At 45.7% G+C, this 20,905-nt stretch overlaps 4 protein-coding genes across 6 annotated transcripts; 2 read left to right on the plus strand and 2 right to left on the minus strand.

Annotated features, from left to right (window-relative positions):
• The first annotated feature begins 255 nt into the window (after positions 1 to 255).
• LOC134335929 (cytochrome c oxidase subunit 6A, mitochondrial) lies at positions 256 to 3,577 on the plus strand. Its single transcript, XM_063018569.1, has 4 exons — positions 256 to 378; positions 1,276 to 1,355; positions 2,083 to 2,225; positions 3,355 to 3,577. The coding sequence occupies exons 2-4, from the start codon at positions 1,280 to 1,282 to the stop codon at positions 3,442 to 3,444; spliced, it is 309 nt and encodes a 102-aa protein (XP_062874639.1). The 5' UTR covers positions 256 to 378; positions 1,276 to 1,279; the 3' UTR covers positions 3,445 to 3,577.
• A 1-nt stretch (position 3,578) lies between these two features.
• On the minus strand, positions 3,579 to 10,461 carry armc5 (armadillo repeat containing 5). The gene is made up of 7 exons (XM_063018568.1): positions 9,905 to 10,461; positions 9,786 to 9,816; positions 9,536 to 9,646; positions 8,027 to 8,900; positions 7,128 to 7,891; positions 6,255 to 6,387; positions 3,579 to 6,170 (listed from the first exon to the last, which is right to left on the minus strand). The coding sequence occupies exons 1-7, from the start codon at positions 10,289 to 10,291 to the stop codon at positions 5,144 to 5,146; spliced, it is 3,327 nt and encodes a 1,108-aa protein (XP_062874638.1). The 5' UTR covers positions 10,292 to 10,461; the 3' UTR covers positions 3,579 to 5,143.
• A 641-nt stretch (positions 10,462 to 11,102) lies between these two features.
• si:dkey-66i24.7 (uncharacterized) lies at positions 11,103 to 15,279 on the plus strand. Of its 2 annotated transcripts, none has more exons than XM_063018915.1 (2): positions 11,103 to 11,343; positions 14,612 to 15,279. In XM_063018915.1, exons 1-2 carry the CDS (start codon positions 11,247 to 11,249, stop codon positions 15,250 to 15,252), a joined length of 738 nt encoding a protein of 245 aa, XP_062874985.1. In that variant the 5' UTR covers positions 11,103 to 11,246; the 3' UTR covers positions 15,253 to 15,279. The 2 variants fall into 2 exon arrangements, with proteins under 2 accessions (XP_062874985.1, XP_062874986.1); XM_063018916.1 differs by lacking the exon at positions 11,103 to 11,343 and adding an exon at positions 13,867 to 13,955.
• A 199-nt stretch (positions 15,280 to 15,478) lies between these two features.
• LOC134336187 (putative nuclease HARBI1) lies at positions 15,479 to 19,790 on the minus strand. 2 transcript variants are annotated; one of them, XM_063018895.1, is made up of 4 exons: positions 19,688 to 19,790; positions 17,807 to 18,142; positions 16,837 to 17,077; positions 15,479 to 16,760 (listed from the first exon to the last, which is right to left on the minus strand). In XM_063018895.1, the coding sequence occupies exons 2-4, from the start codon at positions 18,140 to 18,142 to the stop codon at positions 16,012 to 16,014; spliced, it is 1,326 nt and encodes a 441-aa protein (XP_062874965.1). In that variant the 5' UTR covers positions 19,688 to 19,790; the 3' UTR covers positions 15,479 to 16,011. The 2 variants fall into 2 exon arrangements, with proteins under 2 accessions (XP_062874965.1, XP_062874964.1); XM_063018894.1 differs by lacking the exon at positions 19,688 to 19,790 and having other exon boundaries at positions 17,807 to 18,687.
• Between the last annotated feature and the right edge of the window lie 1,115 nt (positions 19,791 to 20,905).

Here is a 20,905-nt window from a genome sequence, read left to right on the forward strand (position 1 = left end):
AAAATCCTAATAAAGAAATAAATAAACACCTAGAAGTGCGTAGGCACCGCTCTCCACCAGCAGCAGGACATTTCAGCTCCAGTAAAACACTATGCACTTAATTTCTGTCATTTTTATTTCCTCATTTCTAAACGACAACTCTTCGAGCCACTCAGCTTGTTGCACCCCGAGCTCTGCAGCTCTACCCGCCCGCGTGCGCTGCACCAAATATAAACCTGAGATTACTTGGCAGACGGACAGATCTCTCCGGGGTGGAGTCTGTTATTCCAGAACAGACTGAAGGACAAACAGACAGGCAGGAAAGAAACCAGCGCTGGTGGTAATCGATCAGTGAACAGAAGACGCCGTAAACATCTGATCTGCTCTCAGCACCGACCTGTAAGTGCTTTCAGAATGCAAACATCTGGTGCTTTAGCTGGAATATTTGCAAACTGATCAAACACGTGAGGGTTTTTATGGCCCACATTATAAAGCCTGTTATTTTTTATTTGTGGGACAAAGTTAAATCATTTTAAAAGCTGCAGAGTTTGATGTTAGTGTAGATGGTCTGTTTAATGGTCATAAATACAAAGTTTATTTTTAATTCATGGTTAATCATTGACCCGTGAAGGGAACGAGGTTACAAGCTGAAGGACAGTCTGATTCACAGGTAGGCCAAAAACTATAGGGCAGCATGATTATTGCACCGTGTTATTTAGTACAACAGCAAATAATGCAAAATAAAAAGCAAATAAACACACTAAACATGCAAATACAAAGTTTACATTTATTTACTATTAGTTACCTGCACATCTGAGCGTTTAATATCAGATATTGCTTGTAAATATTTTAAATAAACTAATAAATTTAAAAATCATGTTAATTTCAAGGAGGCGCCCAGTGCTGACATCTCGAACGATGATTGTCTCACCCGAGGGAGGGAGGGACGTAGGGGTTCCTCATATCTGCTGCAAGTACGACCTCTGCTGGCTGGTCGACGGTGCTGCACAGACACGGGGGATAGTGGAGATCGGTGACTCTCCGTGCACGATACGGATCTCCAAATGATTCTGCACACGTGTGCGAGGGGGCGTGTCTTAGTCACGGTAGAGGAGAAATACGATGTGGTCATTGGATACGACTAAAGTGGGAGCAATAAATAAAAGGACTTAACAGTTTCTTCAACAGTGCTGTCCAGAGAAACGTGGCCTCGCTCGGAGGAGAGCTAATCTGTATAAATATAGCACTACTAATGTGCTTATGTGTTATGTGTTGTGTGTATTGTCCGGTCTGTAGTGCGATGGCTGCGTCTGCCTCGTCTGTGGTGGCACGACGGGTTCTCTCTGCTGCGTCGCATGGCAGCCACGAGGGAGGAGGTGCGTGTTTAAATCTTTATTCTGTGTTGTACTGGTGTGTGTGTGTGTGTGTGTGTGTGAGGCTCCTCCATGTCCTGACTTCACCTCTTTGGCTATGTAATAAAACAATGAGTGACCTTTTGGTACCTCGTTTGTACATGACACGACGGCGCCAATCCATCGCAGGGTTTCGTCCCTTTCCTGTTCCAGCATAACTGTGAAGACCTTCGCACACAAAGCCCTGACCTAAAGCTTTGGGATTCCATCAATGGCTCACAAGTACTGTATGGAATAAATGCATCCAAAGTCCCACAGACACATTCAAAATATTGTGGAAAGCAAAGGAAGGGCAACCACAATGCCAAGCATACCGCCCATGCTTTTATAATGGGATGTCCAACAAGCCCATGGTCATATAGTGTGTGTGTGTGCCCACGAGGGAGGAGGTTTGTGTTTACTGTGTGTGTGAGGCTCTTCCATGTCCTTTTCGCATTGTTTTACTTATATTAGGGTTTATAAACATGCTCATAACAACACATGATCAACCTACAACAATATATAGTAATAAACAGTAATAATAAGCACAGTTATAAGAATCCATTTAACAATTTGCAGGGCGCTTGGGTGGTGCAGCAGTAAAATACACTACGTACATACAGGTGTGTGTATATATAATACATATATAATGTGATATATAAAGTCCTAATAACATGTTTTGTTGTGCCTCCTGCTGACCTGAACAACACAGCTAAGACCTGGAAGGTCCTGTCGTTCGTCCTGGCACTGCCCGGCGTGGCCGTGTGTATGGTGAACGCTTACATGAAGATGCAGGCCCACTCCCACGACCCGCCCGAGTTCGTTCCATATCCACACCTGTGCATTCGCACCAAGGTACAAGCCCACATTCACATCTAAAAACAAATAGAGAACTTTCATGACATTTTATATTCAGAATATAAATTAAATAAACAGTGAATATACATTTCTCAGTATCTAAATCATTCCAGAGTAACGGAAGCATAATGACAGAACTTTACAGCATCTGGTTAGAAAATTAATGGTGACAAAATGTTATTTTTAATGATTTTTTACCTTCGTGTCCTAATTTGGTCATGCTTAATTCCTGTGTGTGTGATACCCCCACTGGGTGAGGAGAGCCACAGACTAGCACATGGCTTCTCTGACACAGGCTATACATCTTTACACCGACCTGCCACAGAGCTCTAACACTTATGAGGAACACCCTACACTTCCTATATATATATATATATATATATATATATATATACAGTATATATACAGTATATATATGTATGTATGTATTCCTTTGCCGCTTTTGCTGGCACCTGGACCAGACTGTAGGAACCTGCTGCCCACCGTCTGATTGTGTTTGTTAAGGATCATTAGTCCAGGGTTTTTCAAACAAAAAATAGCTTGCTACAGACACAATCTAATAAATACACTTGTACACAAACGCCCCCTTGTGGAGGCTTTACGTTACAGCTTGTAAAACACAGTGGGACCAGATTGCCACCATTTCTATTAATTCAGTATATTTTTAAATAATATATATAAATGTATTGGTCTAGTCTGCACTGAACCTGTGTAGGCCTACTGTATGCTGAGCTGAGAGGTCCGTGGACATTTGATAAATGGTCCCATGTGGGTTTTGTACAGGATTCCCAAAGAATCATAACTTCCTAAATTGATTAATGTTGTTTAAGGTTCTATCTCGCTAGTCCAGCAAAACTGGGTTCTGGGTTTGAATCTCAGCGGTACTATTGGCCAGCTGGGCGTCCACACACATTATCGTTGGGTTGGTTGACGTTGGGTAGGATGCCTGAAGCCCTGTGATGGATTGGCGCCCCGTCTAGCACCCAGTGTATCCCAGTGAAACCAGACCGACGAAATTAAAAGCCAGTAAAGTGTAGAAAAACTTATAACAGTATTTTAACAGTCAGATTGTGTTCAGTTGTCTATAAAGTTCATTTCGTTTTCTCTCTCTCTCTCTCTCTCACAGCCATGGCCGTGGGGTGACGGAAATCACTCTCTCTTCCACAATTCCCACACCAACGCTCTGCCCACCGGCTACGAGGGCTCCCACCACTGAGCGCCGCCGTCGTCTCCTGGTGTCAGAGCCTACCCGGGGACCCTAAACCTTCTGCCTTCAGAATAAACTTGTTTTTCCTAAACCTGAACAGAAAACATGTAATAAAATGAATAAAATAATATATTCACACCAAGTCGTAGTGCAGAGGCTTTTATTCAGACGTCTGGTGTGAAATTATTGCCCGACTTTCACCGACGATGCGTTTAAATGTGCGGCACATGTTGGCACATGCTTATACAGTAATGAATCTATTCATGACACTTAATACATTCAATGTTTGCTTTAAATTGTATTTTCTTATAAAATTAGGAAACGAAAAATAGAACGTAAACTTTATCCCTGCCATATTCTTATATATAGGAACATAATACACTGTACATAAGCACAAACTACATCTGTATAGCTTATATATGTAACAACATCGAGTCTATAATAACGTGTCAGTCAGTCCCGATCCACTTATGAATGTTAATACAAACACAAGAAGAAAATAAACCAGATAAACCGATTCATGTCCAACAACTAAAGAAACAATCGCTCCAATGTGTTCCCGTCGTTCAGAGAAATGGTCAGAAATATTTCATATTGACCTGAATGTGTCCGGTCCAAAACCCAAGATCCTCCCTCCCACCCCCAGAGTTCAGTTTTTTTACCCATCTATACATGACGACAGAAGAAAGCTGTACATGTGACTGAGGTCTGATCAAACACACTTTCCATTCTGCTGCTGGTACAAACTGTGAGTCTTAACAGGGATGAAATCACGTGTCAGAGTGTCGATATCGAAGCCAAAACCGTCCTAAACTACTGAAACCGGTACTAAGTACTGGAGTACCTGAGTATCTGAAGGTGATCACTAATGATAAATCTGCTTTTTTAACTTCTATTAAGTACGTTTTAACAATAATAATAATATAAAAGAAGCGTGGAGCAATACTACGAGTGAAAATGACACAACCTGGACGGCCATAAGTGGATAAATCAGGCCAACAGCAACTAGGGCAACTGTAACCAGAGTTACTGTGAGGATATAAACTTGGGATCAGTATTGGCTTTGATTTAGGAGTGCGACTTTGACCGATGATTAACCGATAACCGACAGAGAACTCATCGTCCCGTTCATGCTGTCGATTAAAATGTCACTTAAATTCATTTCTAATCGAAAGAGAGGAATGTGGAACCTCACCCACCCTCGGTGCGCATGCGTCAGCTGTGTGCACACGTGTTCGGAGAATCTAATCCCCTTTTAAAGCAGATTTATGGTTTAAATCATGAAAAGCGGCCGCTGTTATAGCTGAAAGGATCACACAGAGGTCAACCCATTTGTTTATTAAAAGGGGTGTCCGAATACTTTCGGCTATATAGTGAATGTTTGCTGTGTGACTTGCTGATTGTAACTCGGCGACGTTTGGCGTTTTGATGGGCGACTTACAGTATACAGTCTAAGCAATTGAGAATTAAGGGCCTTGCTCAAGGGCCCAACGGTGGCAACCTGGCATTCGTGGGGCTTGCGGGTCCAGTACCGTAACTGCTAGGCTACAACGACCTGTCGGTTATCGGTTAACAGTTAGAGTACTGATGCATCCCACGTCACCCTGGTACGAGATAAACAGACCTCACGCAGAATGTACAGCTGTGTTTGTAATAAAATGCGTCATGGACACACAGGACGCCGTCGAGCATTCCTGTACTGAACGCTTTAGCTCAGAGCCGCGGTGGCGAGACCGAGCAGGTCCTTCCGCAGGCCCTCGGTGCTGTCGGCCTCCCTGGCCAGGCGGAGCAAACAGTCGGCCGAGACGGACGGAGGCAGGGGGGTAAAGTGCGCCTCCTGAGGACGCAGGAGTACAGACAGACAGGCCAGGCCGAGTCTGGAGTAAGAGTAGCGCTGGGAAAACCAGTAAACCCGGGGCAGGAGGGGGCAGAGAGAGGCGTGTCCAGCGGACTCGTCCGGTTTCTGGACTCCAGGGGCGAGTTTTTGGGCAGAGGAGCGCAGCAGGGACACGCACATCTCCTCGGCCACCTTCTGTAACCCGGGCACCAGAAACCTGCTGGCTCCGATCATCGCCTCGGCGAGCGGACTCCTCTCAAACCCGCCGAGCTGGCCCAGACCACCGGGAACCAGCGAGGACAACACGGGGCAGCGCTCGCGCCCGGCGGCGTCCGGACCTCCGGGGGTCGTCCGGCACCCGTGGAGATAATGGAGCGCGGGCAGAAGCGCGCCTCGGGTCACGTCTCGGATCCGAACGGGTTCTCCCGCGCCGCTCAGGGCTTCGTCGAACCCGCCCCTCAACAGCGCGCGGAAGTACGCGGACTCCGCCTCGGCCACGCCCGCTCGGCCCGAGACGGCTTCCCGACTGGCTGGGAGCAGAGTCCCGTCGTCCAGCGCGAACGCGAGGTCGTGGGCGGACGTCTGGTAAGGGCAGCGGCGCCGCGGATCCCGCTCGGGCTCGCCCGGAGAGGATTCCGTCTCGGCCGGACCGTCCGCGCCCGGTTTGACCTTCGACCCCGCCAGGAGAGCGGACAGGCAGCCGATCAGCAGGGAGGCGTACAAGGCGTGCGATCTAGAAACCGACGCCTGTTCAGGTGGGCAGGACCAAGCCGAGAAGAACGAGGAACATCTATCAGCGCGGTCGTCCTCGTCGCCGCCGTCCGGACAGTCGAGGCGATCGAGAGCGGCGGTCAAGCCCCCGCTGTCCAGCAGCAGCTTCTTCAAAAGAATCCGGTTACTGCAAAACAGAAATGAGGAATTCCATAATCAGGCTCCACACGTTCGTGAGCATCACCTGAGCGCATCAGAGAGCTGAACGTACCTGCTTATTAAAGGCAGAGAGAGAACACAGTACAGCTTATCCGCCTCAGAGCCCGAGAGAACGATGTGGGTCAGAACCCCAGAACCGAAAGCAGTCTCACTCTGAACGCGCACGTTATTCAGCAACCCTTGACCTACAGGGGAAAAGACACACACAGACACACACACACACACACACACACACACACACACACACACACACAACACAAACGTTCACGAGTCATTAAATGTTTTCAGGTCATTACATGGAACCCACACGCTGCCTGTTTTTGTTTCAGTGGTGCCTGAATTTCACTTCTGACCACCAGTCTAGTACCTCAAACCACAAACACTTTAATTTCCCCCCATGAGGATCAATAAAGGAATCTTATCTTATCTTATCTACCACTGGCCACCACCTGTTTATCTCCTCTGCTCATTGGTTACAAATGACGTATCTGCTCAAAGACGTCACAAAATCCACTACAAATTAAACCTTAAAACTATTTTGCCCAGCAGATCACCGCTATCAACCAGATAAACGACTGGCTGTGTGTCTGTAGAGGGGAAGGACAATGGCTGAAACAGGGTTCCTCATCGCTGCTGTAATTACGACCTCTGCTGGCCGGTCGGGGCGCCTGCACGGAGGGAGATAGGCGAGCGCGAGTCCCCACCCCAGGCAGGTGAAAAGAAGTGATCACGGCTACAGGATACAACCAAGACTGCCCTCAATCCGAGTTGGGGGGGAGACGGCAGGGACAAGAGACACTGACCGCCTCTGTGACCATTCAAGTCCACTTTAATAGTATTTAAAGAATCTGGAATTGACTCACTCTCGCTCCCATTTGGGTTAAAAAATCCAGTTTGAAATAGACAGTAAAAAAATAAAACTCACCCAGCTGCCTGATTTTGGCTTTCACTCGCTCGGACTGCCGCTCCTTTCCCGCCCTCTCCTCCTCCCCCAGGCAGAGGCGATGCCTGATGAGGGCCACGGCGCCGGTCCTCACCAGCGCCTGCAGGCAGTTCTGATTGCTGCTGATCCTGGTCAGCATGCGGCAGCAGCGCCCGCTGGGCTCCCGGTGCTGCGTCAGGTAGTGTAGCAGAGCCGAGAAGACGGGCGCGGTGACGAGCGCCCCGCTGGGGTCCGCGGCGTGGGAGAAGCGCGAGAGCAGGAGCAGGATGGGCGACTCGGGCGCCCACGGCTCCGGGTGATACGGGTGCTGGTAGGTGGACGTCTTGGGCACGACCGGAGGCGTGTCCAAGTAGATGAGGCTCAGATGGGAGGAGGAGGAAGACGATGACGAAGAGGTACGAGGTCGCTTCCTGGGAGGGGAGGCGGCTTTGAAGGGCGAGGCGGGACCGGGTTGAGGTCTGGGTTGCGGAGTAGGGGCGCAGGCGGGCGGGGTCGGGCTCTGGGGAGTGGGCGGAGCCGGGCGACCGGGTTTGGTTCGAGCGGAGGGAGAAGAGGCCGGCTTCAGGAGAGCAGGTTGAGGGGAGGGAACTTCAGAAACAAGAGAAAGAGGAGGTGAGGAGGAGGAGGAGGAGAAGGATGAAGGAGAGGAGGAGGGATGAGGGGAGCCGAAATCGCTCTCTGGTCCACATGGAGACTCCAATAATTCCCCTTCTGAAGAGATCAAACCCTCAGAGAGCAGCCAGGACCTAAAGCAGGAACACAAACACACAACACAGAGAGGAAAGTTAGATTTGGACATACCCAATTTCCACTTTCCTCTATTGCATGGACAACCCACATTGATTCACGAGGGCCACAGGCTAGGGACACGGAAGACTCACCTGAGGCTGAGAAAGCTGGAGTTGCCCGGCTCCTTGCCCACCTCCTCCCTCCTGCTCCCCTCAGGCGGAGGGAAATCGAAGGAATCGAAACAGGAACCGGGCGAGAGCTCGCCGCCCGTCTTCGGCTCGTCCTCTCTGACGAGGTCCACGAGCCGCGCCACCAGCAGCGGCACCAGGCCGAGCTCCTGCAGCTGCTCCAGGGCCGCCTCGTCGTACACGAAGTCCACGCACGCCAGGATGGCCAGCCGCGTCATGGGGTGGTCCCGGTGGGCGCCCAGGAACCCGATCAGCACCTCCAGGCCGCCGCTCTCTTTCACTTTGGCCCGGTTCACGGCCTCTTTGCAGCACAGACACAGAGCCTTGAACGAGGCGCTCGACTTCAGCGGGTCTCTCTTCGCTTCCTGGGCGAACCTCTGGACGACGCCCAGAGATCCCACCAGCGGCCGCATGCAGCCCTGAGAGCACAGGTTGGCCAGGATCTTCAGCGCCAGATCCTCCAGAGCACGCCCCGCCTCGCCCGAAGCCAAGAGCCCGAGCTGAGTGAGCACCCCGGATACAGCCACCTCCCTGGCGCACTCCATGCCGCAGCCCCGGGTGAGCTCGTGCAGAGCGCGGAGAGACGCCCGTCTCAGGCCGAGCGGATACTCCGCGGCGACGAAGTGCGCCAGGGTGGAAAAGGCTCCCTGGGAGAGCAGAGCCAGGCGGTTGTTGGGGGAGTCGGAAAGGTAGAAGAGAGCACGGGCGGCCGACTGAGCGCGCTCCGTTTTGGCCGAGGAAGGAGGTGGGGGTAGGACTGAGGAGGAGGAGGATGGGGAGGATGGGGAGGATGGAGAGCTGGACAGGGAGAGGCAGAGCAGGAGTGGAGAAACACCACCTGTGTAACAGAGGGAGAGATTAAAGCCTAATGCACTCACTGGATCACTTTCAGTATAGGACTTACTTACAGTATAGGAAGTGTGTCCAAATGATTGTTTAAATCATTGCAATTAATTTATTTTAGGCTTTAGTGAGCTTGTCTGGGTTCGAATCCCGAGCTGGACTCATGAATACCGAAGATGTGAGAAACTTCGAATGCAAATCCATATAAGGAAGGGACGCTGGGGAGCAAGTGTAAGTGATTTTCATTCATTCATTGTCTGTTGTACCACCGCTTTATTCTAAACACACATGCACACACACCTAGGGTAATTTCTAGTGGCTAAAATTAGCCCGACAGCATGTCTTTGTACTTGTGGGAGACTGGAGCACCTAGAGGAAACCCACACAGACATGGGAATCACACCTACAGGCTGTTTTGCAAAGCATAATCCAGCTATGCAGTGTAAACACAAAGGTAAACATTAACCCTGCTCCTGACTCCACTGAGCTCACTGGTACTGCTTAACTAGTCCTGACATTAAAACTACAAATACTGTATACAACAGTGGGACTCTTTTTACCTTGATGTATGTCGATCTGTTATCATTATGACCGAAAGAACAAGCAAAAACAGTATTTTATGGAACAGACCTGCAGAATGAACCTGTGTGGAGCCCTCTGGGTCCATGGCAAGGTTCCCTAAAGTGCGAGCTGCTCGATTCTCCACCGTCTCCACCGAAGCATTTCTCTTAAGCACCTCCACTGCAAACATTTGCAATAAATAAGTATTATTCTATCATAAAGGACTTACATAAAAATCCCTGTTCTTGATATTTGAAAATCATTAAACCCTTCTTTAATGATAATAAATGTAAATTTGAAATATGACTGAATTACTCACCCACAATAGAAACGCCGTCCAGCTTTCTCACCTGCAAGAAAAAAAAACTCTGTAATTCAGTTTGTGCCACAAAACCAAATTAGAATGGTTCGACACACTCTTATGCTACTGCCCCTTACCTCTGCACGTGTCTCCTTTTCGGTGCAGCAGTTGGCCAGGATGCTCAGACTGAGATCTAAGATCTTCCTGGAGCTCTCGGGCCTGCGCAGGATGGCGAGCAGAGGAGGCAAACCGCCCTGTGCTTTATACCATGCAATCCTGCTGCTCCCACCCTTAATGTGGTGGGTCCGGATGGCCACCAGAGCCCTCCACTGACCTGCTTTGAGTCGTTTATCGGCGTCTTTAGAGGGTTTAGACTCTGGCCTAGTGTGGTCACTGGGGTCTGCTGAGGGGGTGGGTTTGGTCAGCTGGGCCAGGCACCATGGCAGGGAGGATTCAGGTGATGGAGAGGAAGACTCTGTAGAGCTAGATGTGGGCAGGTCTGTCTGCTCTGCCCTGTGTGCCATGTTTAGACCAAAATAGTCCCACACTACCGGAGTTTTACTGTCACCTTTCACCAGCAGTCTAGTTTTAGGAATAATTTAGGGAAATTATCGAACATGGTGCTGATGCTAGTGGTGGAATTAAAAACAAACAAAAAGCAAGCTTTAAAAATAAATAGATTCGCCCGTTTTAACTTAAATACAACAAATCGTGCGTTAAAACATAAAGGGAGCTCAAGAGAATCCAAAAACTACAATTACCAAAACGACTACAAAAACAAAACGTCACCGCTCGAAAGGCCTGATGGGAAATGGAGTTTTTTCAAGCTGTCGTCCGCGCCCTAAATAACAACAAACCGGAATATGGTCCCTGTTTAAAATCAAACCAGACAGCCGTTGTTGAAAATGTAATAATCTGGTTGTGAATTAACGTTTAACAATAGAATGAGAAATGAGTTTTCGTAACTCTACCGTATTTACCGTCAATTTTGTGTGTTCAAATAATCGGAATCGTCTCAGTTTTGCATCGACGCCATCTTTTGTAGACAAACGAAAAGAGAAAAGAGGGGGCGCGCGTGCGTACTAGCAACTATGTGCTCCTGTTTTGCTCATGGGTATTGTAGTTCTTACTAACAAGTTATTATAAGACTGACTACATATATGACCGAATAAATGTATTCATTTTAATATATTTGCGTTTTGGAGTCAATACTTACTTACTTAATATAAAACACTCATTAGTGTTTTATTGTATATTCAAAAAATGCTTGTTTGTAACACTATTAGACTACGTTTCCCATGATGCCCTACATGAAATTCGGTTAAAAACGATTAACGATGAAGAACTGTCGTTGTTATACTCATCGCTGTTTTTGCCGTGACTAACAGATGCGCTCATCGCTATCTCAGCCGTTGTTAAAATCCACGATTCCAGTATTAACCCGTCTGATTCAATTTGTACCAATAAAAACTCATTTCTATGATGGAAGTGATTGAGTCGATAGTCACGGACAGTATTGAAGTGGAACATTCAACCGCCACTGTTTCAACTCTGGATGCTGAAAAGTCTAACACAGGTAAACAGGCCGCATCCTAAACGACCCTTTATTACTTACACAAGTGCACTATGTGTAATGTTAAAGGAAATGCTGATGAACCCTTTTTAGTGCCCTACTTATGAAATAATACGCCGTTTGGGACACGGAATATGTTTTCATTCAAACGACGATTTGGTTTTATCTTTTAACTTCTTAGTTTAGCCAAACTTTTACTTCGACAATCAAAAATAAACAATTATCATTATTGTTAACACAACTGTTAAATTAATCATATGTATATTTGACAATTATAATCAAATATTATAGATTATATTTTATAATCTGTAGTTAAAATTAATTAGTAGTAATTATAGTAATTATATGTGTATAATTACTATGACCTGTATTATGGTCACAACTACAACCATTTTTTGTCATAGTTTATTTCAATATTTTGTAGTAAAATAAATTCTTCTTCTTGTTATTAATCTCCATAATAAGACATGACAATTATATGGCAGATGATATGCACATACAGTAGACCCTTGAGTTACGAACAGTTTACCATATGAACATTTCGGGTTACGAGCGATTTTTTTCAACTTAACGTACGAACAAATTTCGGATTACGAACCGATGTCACGAACAAGTGGACTCTCTCTCTCTCTATATATATATATATTTATATACATATATACTGTATATATATATATATATATAGTGAGCAAACATTCGGATAGCGGACAGTGTTTTTTCCGGTGTTTTCTTTATACAGTATTTTGTAAAATTCACTATCAAAATGGCCCCAAAGAAGTTGCAGAGTAGTGGTGAGAAAATGAAAAGATCTATAACTATTGAAAAAAAGAAGGAAATTATCGAGAAATATGAGCGTGGCGTGCGAGTGACTGATCTCGCTTCTATGTTTGGAATGGCGAAATCGACAATATGTACGATTTTGAGTAGAAAAGATGAGTACAAGGGGGTTAGTGTTGCTAAAGGTATAACGCAAATAACAAAATTACGACCAGCAGTGTTGGATGAAGTGGAAAGGTTACTCTTAGTGTGGCTGAATGAAAGACAAATGGCAGGTGACAGCCTATCAGAGGCTATGATTTGTGACAGGGCTAGGGCTATACATGCTGATCTTGTGGAAGTCAGGGCCTCAACAAGTGATCGTGGGGAAACATTTCTTGCTAGTAAGGGGTGGCTTCATAATTTCAAGGTGAGAACAGGTATTCACAGGGTCGTTAGGCAGGGTGAGGAAGCTAGTGCCGATAAAAAGGAGGCAGAAAAATACGTCGAACGTTTAGACAAATTAATTTCCAGGAATGGTTTAAGTTCGAACCAGGTTTTTAACTGTGATGAAACCGACCTATTCTGGAAGAAAATGCCCAGGAGGACCTACATAACAAGAGAGGAAAAACAAATGCCAGGACACAAACCTATGAAGGATAGGCTTACTTTATTGTTTTGTGCAAACGCAAGTGGTGACCTCAAAATTAAGCCTCTTTTAATTTATCACTCCGAGACCCCTCGTGTTTTCAGAAAGCATAAAGTTATGAAAAATAGGCTAGGTGTCGTGTGGAGGTCTAATACGAAAGCTTGGGTGACAAAAGTGCTTTTTCTTGAATGGATTCGTGAGGTTTTTTGCCCTACAGTAAAGAATTACCTTGAGGGAAAAAACTTGCCACTGAGTGCACTACTCCTCATGGACAATGCCCCAGCCCACCCTCCAGACTTGGAGGACGAGTTGGCAGAAGAATTCCCATGGTTAATCATCGAGTTCCTGCCACCTAACACGACTTCTCTTCTCCAGCCCATGGACCAGCAGGTGATAGCAAATTTCAAGAAACTGTATACCAAGGCACTTTTTCAAAAGTGTTTCCAGATGACCTCGGGAACAGATCTCACCCTTAGAGAGTTTTGGAGGGAACATTTCGATATCCTTTCCTGTGTGGGGCTAATTGAAAAGGCATGGTCTGATGTAACTCTAAGGACCCTGAGATCTTCATGGAAGAAAGTGTGGCCTAAAGCTATCCAGGAAAGATACTCTGAGGGATTTGAGGATGTGTCCGAGCCTTCTGCTGATCCTGTGGATGAAATTGTTACCATAGCTGAGTCCATGGGCTTGGAAGTGGACAGTGACGACGTCGAAGATTTAGTGCAGGCTCACAGTGAAGAACTGTCAACCGAGGAGCTGCAGCACCTTTTAGCCGAGCAGCAGCGAATGGCAGCCGAGGAACTTTCGCAGGAGGAAGAAAAAGAAAGGGGGGTGCCGCAAACGTCTTCAGCCGAAATAAGGGACATTTTAAAGAAATGGACAGAGGTGCAGACTTTTGTAGAAATGTCTCATCCTGATAAGGATAAGACTAAATGCTGTGTGCAATTGTTAAATGACAATGTGATGGTGTACTACAGGCAACTTTTAAAGAAAAGACAAAAACAGTCAACACTGGATAAGTTTGTCGTAAAGAAAATGAAACCTAGTGAGCCTGAAGCAGGTCCCAGTGGTTTGCACACTCGACCACGGAGAGAAACAACTCCAGACATGAATCCTGGTGTTCTTTTGGAAGGGGGCTTCCTTTCCAAACAATAATCCCCTTCAATTCTTCCTCCCCCCTCCCTGCAAGCCAAAGATGTCAACTTAAATGGTGAGTACAGTATGAGAGTTATTGTTGTTTCTGGTAGATACATTTTATAAAAAAAGAAGGAAATTTATTATGGTGTTTGGTACAGGACACGTACTGTACTGAAATGTGATGTGTTTTTTTATGTACAGTACTGTACTACTGTGTATTGTTGTTTATTACAGGAATGTCTATTCTATCATTTAGGATTTAATTTAAAATATACTTGTATTTATAACAAAAAAGGTTAGGTAAGGGGGGCTTTGGGAGGTCTGGCACGGATTAATTAATTCTATTTACATTATTTTTTATGGGAAAAATAGGTTTAACTAACGAAAATTTTGACTTAAGAACAGCCTTTCGGAACCAATTACATTCGTAAGTCAAGGGTCGACTGTAGAGTAATTTTATCAATTAAATAATTGATCATTTTTGTCAAAGAACATGAGATGTCCTTTAAATCTGATGGTTATGATAGACTATAGATGAAGTATAGACTTCTCTGTGCTCTTATAATTTAATTGCATCCTGTAAATAAAAAGCACATGGAACAGTGGAACGCACAATCATCACCCTAAAGCTTGAATTTTGTTGCTGATCAAAGATACACAAAAAACAGGAACAGTGTAAAATTACATGGTGAATTTTAGTATTTTTTCTGTCTGATTTATTTTCTAAAGAGTTCATCTGGACCTTGCAAGCCACGTGGCATCTGGTTCGTGTTCGTCTGGAAATGGACCAGGAGTTTGATCAGCCGGTCTGCAAAAAGAAGAAGCTCTGGGAGACGGTGGCCGAGCGCGTGACGGCCAAGCTCAGGGCCGAGGGCTACGACGACGTGCCGGTCAAAGCCTTCGAGTGCGACCTGAAGTGGAGGAACATGTTGGCGACGTACAGGAAGAACAACGAGCGTGCCAAGCGGCTCGGCGCGCACAGCGTGCACTGGGAGTTCTTCAAAGCCATGCACGAAGTGCTCGGCCGGAGCTACGAGGAAGTCGAGGCCCAACGGAAAGCCAAGCTGAGCGGCACCAAGCTGGGCAAGGCCATGGCCAGTAAACGCTACACGCCGATTCTTCCCACGCCCACGGTCACCGCCACAGCGTTCAGTGCTGCCAGACCCCCTCAGGATGTGCTGCAGTTGTACCTGGAACTACAGGAACGCAAACTGAACATGTGGGCGCAGCAGAAAGCCCTGGAGGAGAGGAAGATCGAGGCCATCAACAATCTGGCGCGTGCCATCAGCAGCCTGGCGCAAGAGACTGCAACAGCGGCTAAAGAGCCCATTGTGTCGGACACGCTCGCTTCCCTTTCCTCACATCAATAAAGATTCTGTTCGATTATTGAGCTTTAATTCAGTAATGTTTGTTTTATCTCCTGATATATTACATTTATAATATATATATATATAACATTTTCCTGTCTGCCTTTATTGTATATGTATACTACACAGCCTTTCGAGTGCACACTTAAGAGAGTGTCGGTAAAGTTCCTGAGGTAAGAAAGCTCTTTTGAGAAGACGAACCAGAGTAAAAAAGTAAAACTGACCCAAGTTTAATTTAAAGGAGCATCGTTTATCAATTCATTCATTCATCCACCCTCAGTAACCACGTCATCCTGACAGGGGTTGTGAAAACACCCAGAATCAGTGTTCAGAAAACAGAAATACACCCTAAACAGGGGGGTTACATTTCATTTTCATGTTTTTACCACCGATTTATCCTGGTCAGGGATGCACCGGGTCTGATTTCCCTGGACTCACTGGGCACAATGCAGTAAGGCACCCTGGACAGGGCTTCAGCCTTCAAACTTAGCCAATCATGTACACATACTGGCCAGCAATAGTGGTGTAATTTTTTGCTGCCCCACATTAGGGCCCAGGGATCACAGACACCTAGTGATAAACGGAAGCATCTGATCCACTTGATCCGAAGACTGGAGTACCTGGAAAGGGAGGGATTGAACCCACATCCACCAGAACACTGAAGTTATCCTGCATCCATCAGCTTAACCATCATTAAAGCAAAGCCCATGCTTGGAAATTGCATCTGTTATTTGATACTAACCAACCTAAACTAGAAAACATTCAAATCTGTCTGGACTCGTTCACACTTTCATCCGTCCTTGATTCCAGAGCGCTGTACAAAACATTTACCACTCGCTCTCTAAATTGCACTCCGCACTCCTCTTTCCTTCCTTCCTCCTCCTCTGCCCTCTCCTCTCTGTCCACCTGCCCCTTAATAACACACCACATGTCCAGCAGGGCGTTGTGCAGCAGGCAGCAGGTCAGCACCACGGCTCTGGCTCTCTCAAACTTCCCCATGTCGAGATACTTCAGCTTCTGGAAGCGTTCCTTCAAATCAGCCACGGCCTGATCGAATCGGTTCAGGTGCGACTCCAGCGATCTGTTATAAAGGTTCTCCTGGGGGTTCCGTCCAGGACAGAACGGAGTCAGGACGTGCCGTGTGAGGGGGTATCCCGCTCCGGCGAGCAGGCACGCTCCGGGAGGCATGAGCTCAGGATTCTGGTTTAATCTCTCGATTAGGGTGTGCCCTCTGTTCTGGTCGGAACCCCGACTGATGTGGCAGCGAATGAAACGACCCTGGCTGTCGCACACCAGCTCCAGGTTCAACCAGGAGTCCGGATGAGGATCCTTCTTTGGCCTCTTGGCGTGTGGCGCGTTACTCTCTGCGTCCTGTTTGCTGATGGGAAGGCGGATTGGGATGCGGGTGTGACCCAAAACCCCCAACACTTGAGGGAGACCTTCCTCCTGGAGCCTTGAATCCCAGCCTAGCCAGCTGGACAATGGGAGCAGGTGATCCAAAGCTTCCTGGCCTGGAGAGAATGAAACAAGCGTTTAGGCAGACGGTTACAACCCCGAGAATTGAAATGGCTTTGAAGGAATACCCACCGGTGGGCCAGCGAATCAGCTGATCCTCCAGCGCATTGACACGCTCGCAGAAGGAGAAGAAGATGCGATGGATGTTGCCTTTCTCCAGACGGAAGGTGGAGGACACGGTGCGGTAGCTGAGACGTTTGCAGAGCAGAGTGAGCGACAGGAAGACGGCGTGAGAGAGAGACAGGCGAGCTCTCCCTGTCAGACGGCTCTGACTGTGGCTCGGGTTCAAGTTCTGCAGAAGAGCTGTGACGTACTGACAGATACAAACGCAAACATGAGCGACTTTTTAATGGAGCAGTGGTGAAACTAACCTAATACAGACAGCTGTACTATACTAAGCTGTACCAATCAATTGAAATCATGTCGTTTGTTCGAATATCAGTTCTGCTATCGGCCGGCTGGCCGCCTACGCGGACGTAATAGGCTTGTCCGAGGGGAACGTCCAAAGGAATTCCTCATAACTGCTGCAAGTATGACCTCTGCTGGCCGACTGATAACATAGAGGCCACTTTATTTTAATACCGTTTGTTTTTTAAATGGGACATCAGGCAAGCTCATGGTCAGGTGTCCAAATACTTTTGGCCATGTAGTGTGAGCTGCTGCTAGCCCTAAGTAAGACCCCTACAGCACGTTCTGCTAAAGAGGAGGCGTGTTTAAAATCGGCACATAAGAATTTAGACAAATCAGAACAATGGTGAGACAATTTCAATAGTAAAGGTTGTGTGTTTGATCCCACGAACACTGGAAACACTGGTGGAAACACTATAATATGCTGCTTCTCTGCATACGGTATTGTGGTGTTAGCCATTATTAAGAGAAACATGAACAAGACAATGTATCAGGACATTAAAAAATCTAATTTGGACGTTTTAACAAGTGAAAAGCATCAAACATGCAGCCTTCATGTGTATAGTGGTTAAGTTTAAGGGAGTAAGACTGTCACATCACATTAGAATGTAAACCTAGTCGTTCAGACCCTGACCTGAACCGTGGGGTTCTCCTCTATTTCACTGATGTGCTCTTGACTGTCAGAAACAGGTTCCTCTTCCTGCACGTCATCTGAGAGAGCTGCAGACGACACGTGGAAGGTCAAAGTCTGGGCTTGTTCTGGTGTAAAAGCAGTAAAATCATCGGAGACCTGCACCAGTACGGAGCCCGTCTGGCCCTGCACGCTGGCCATCAGGTCGGCCTCGATGATTTCCTCCACAGCCTGGTCCAGACGCTGGTCCAGCTCCCAGTGAGACAAAGGCTCCCAGTCCAGCTGCATGACGTCCAGCATCAGCTGGCCCGCCGCCGCCACGGAGGACTTTAGATCCATCTGCATGTACAGAATATGTAAATACAGCCTAAATACAGTTACACACTTAGATTGGATGGAAACGTAAGTTAAGGTCACTATTTGCTGTGCTGAATAACTCTCTCTGAGTAACAGTGATACCAGATTGTGACACTCATACCAGATTGTGCTAATCAGACACCCTGGGCAAACCTGTTCATGACGCTGCTTAGTAGACATTTATAACTGAGAAAAACCCATTTTCATTCTGTTTAGACATTTTGGCCAGTCCACGCCAGCCTTGTGGCAATGTCGACTGGTAACAGGTCTTTGGGACGGTCAGCTATTACTGCAGAGCAATGTGCTGGCCATGACGTTGTCATGACGCTGTTTCTCCAAATGTCCAATGTCAATTCTTCTGCTGATTGCACTAATTCCAGGATGGCCAAAGAGGGCTACAGATGAGCACCCTCTCCCCTGCAACACTGGATATTTTTTACCCCAGCCAGCAGTGGATTCTAACAAAGAGTCATGCTATGCCCTATATGTGCACCCACTGCTCTCCACATTAGTGAGGAGAAACCCCATCTGACCTTTCCTCCTCAGGCACGGTCAGCTGTGTCTACGAAGCACCTCGTACTACAGATTCGTACTCCAGAGCTCAAACTTTCTGCAGTGGATATTGAGGCGACATATATCAGATGGATTAACTGGGTCCATAATAATAAATAAATGAATAACTCAAATACATTCAAATGAAGTGTCAGAGCAGCTTGTTTGTTTACAATCCCCTCAGCATCTAATTAGTGTAAATGCAGTTTTTTTTAAACGGCAATCATTTACAAATGTTAATAATCAGTGGTAACTCATTATTAATAACATTTATGATGATTTATAATGAATCCAGAACTCACACCTCATCATTAGTATACGTATAATGCAATTACCATAATGGTCTCATAGCAGGGTTGAGAATGGTCCACCACCACCACCACACAATCACTATATGGTGTGGGTGAGAGGTACCTTTTAATTAATAATTGGGGTACATGGACAGTCTACAGTCAGTAATTGTATACACACAACTTACTTCTGCTTGGCAAGTGTAGCTTATAAAATAATCGATTCATGTTCCAGAATGTAAATAATGTTACATAACAGTTATGTATATGTTTTTGTACAATATATGGTTTTAAATCAGATTAAATAAATAGTTTATATAGATGTTTGTGAGGAATTTACACCAGATTCCAGAAGTTAAAACTGGGGTTAGTTTAACTGTTTATATTTACTGAAAAGCAAAAACATGAAGCTCTTTATGCTGTTTAATCGCTTTATAGGTTCATTTTTTTTATTTCTACATTATATTTCTTGTAATTTCAGGTGAATCTTTATAATAATTTATTATAATTTTGCTGTTACTTCATTTTCAGTCGGATCAAAACATTGGTGAAAGTGTCCGATGATTCAGGGGCTAACAGGCTAGTTTTGCTGTTTGATGGCTAATTTAATCAAATAAACGTACATTATCGACACAGTTTTAACCTTGACGGTATATATTGGTGCTGCACACAATCCTGTTCTTACCAAGTCGATTAAAGCTTTTATGGATGTAAAACTACATTTCTAACTGAGAAACACTTTTATCACGGGCTGCGTTTCAATCCGCTTCAGTGCCGGCTGTGTTCCAAACAGCTTCTTCTTTGGTCGGGTTTCGAACCTACTGTGGAGAGGCTACCTTCACCTACTGTGCTGGAGTGCTTACTGCAGTGGATATTCCTGTACTAACTGTTACTGATTTCCACTCACTGTACCCTTCGGTACGGTACGTTCTTACAGGCCCAGAAGTATTTGGACACCATGAGCATGAGCTTGTTGGGCTCCTCATTTACATTTACAGCATTTAGCGACGCTTTTATCCAAAGTGACTTACAGTACTATGACAGTATACAATCTAAGCAATTGAGGGTTAAGGGCCTCGCTCAAGGGCCCAACAGTGGCAACCTGGCAGTGGTGGGGCTTGAACCAGCAATCTTCTAATTACTGGACCAGTACCTTAACCACTAGGCTACAACTGCCCTTTCAAAAACAAATGGTCTTAAAATAAGATAAGATATCCTTTATTATCCTTTATAAAGTGACCTCTGTGAGATCTTCTCATAAGTCTGTGGGAATTTGTACCCACTGATTATGGGGTCAAGAAAGCCTCAAACGATGTTCCTGTTCATTCCATCTATTGTGTCCCATTACTGCAGTTACTGTATAATAGTATAATAGTATAGTAGTCAATATTTTTATTTTATTCTACTCTTTATTGTATTCTACTCTTCTATTTTATCTAACTGTTTTTACTCTGTGCTGGAGCTGCTGTAACACTCGAATTTCCCCCATGTGTATCAATAAAGGAACTTATCTTATTACTTAACATGTAGTGTAGTGTGTATACAGTATAACAAATATGTCCAAAATCAATAATGAATGAATAAGTCAAATAAACGTGATTTTTAAAAATGTGATATTATATTTAGTGTAAAACTACGCTAATTGTCTACACAAACATGTTTAGTCATCGTTACCAATCATTTTGGAAGTGACTGAATACTGAGTCTTTTAAAATAAATGGTACAGCTGAAACCACCTGGATGAACTACTAGAAAAGACACAAATAAAGTAGTTAATGTTAAGGCCCTTAACCCTCAATTGCTTAAACAATATACTGTAAGCGCTTTGGATAAAAGCATCTGCTAAATGCCAAAAATGTAAAATCTAAGACCTGACTATTAGCCAATAAGGAAAGCCAAATTA

The sequence above is a fragment of the Trichomycterus rosablanca genome, chromosome 22 (assembly GCF_030014385.1).
Source record: "Trichomycterus rosablanca isolate fTriRos1 chromosome 22, fTriRos1.hap1, whole genome shotgun sequence".
In the NCBI taxonomy this organism is placed as follows: Eukaryota; Metazoa; Chordata; class Actinopteri; order Siluriformes; family Trichomycteridae; genus Trichomycterus; species Trichomycterus rosablanca.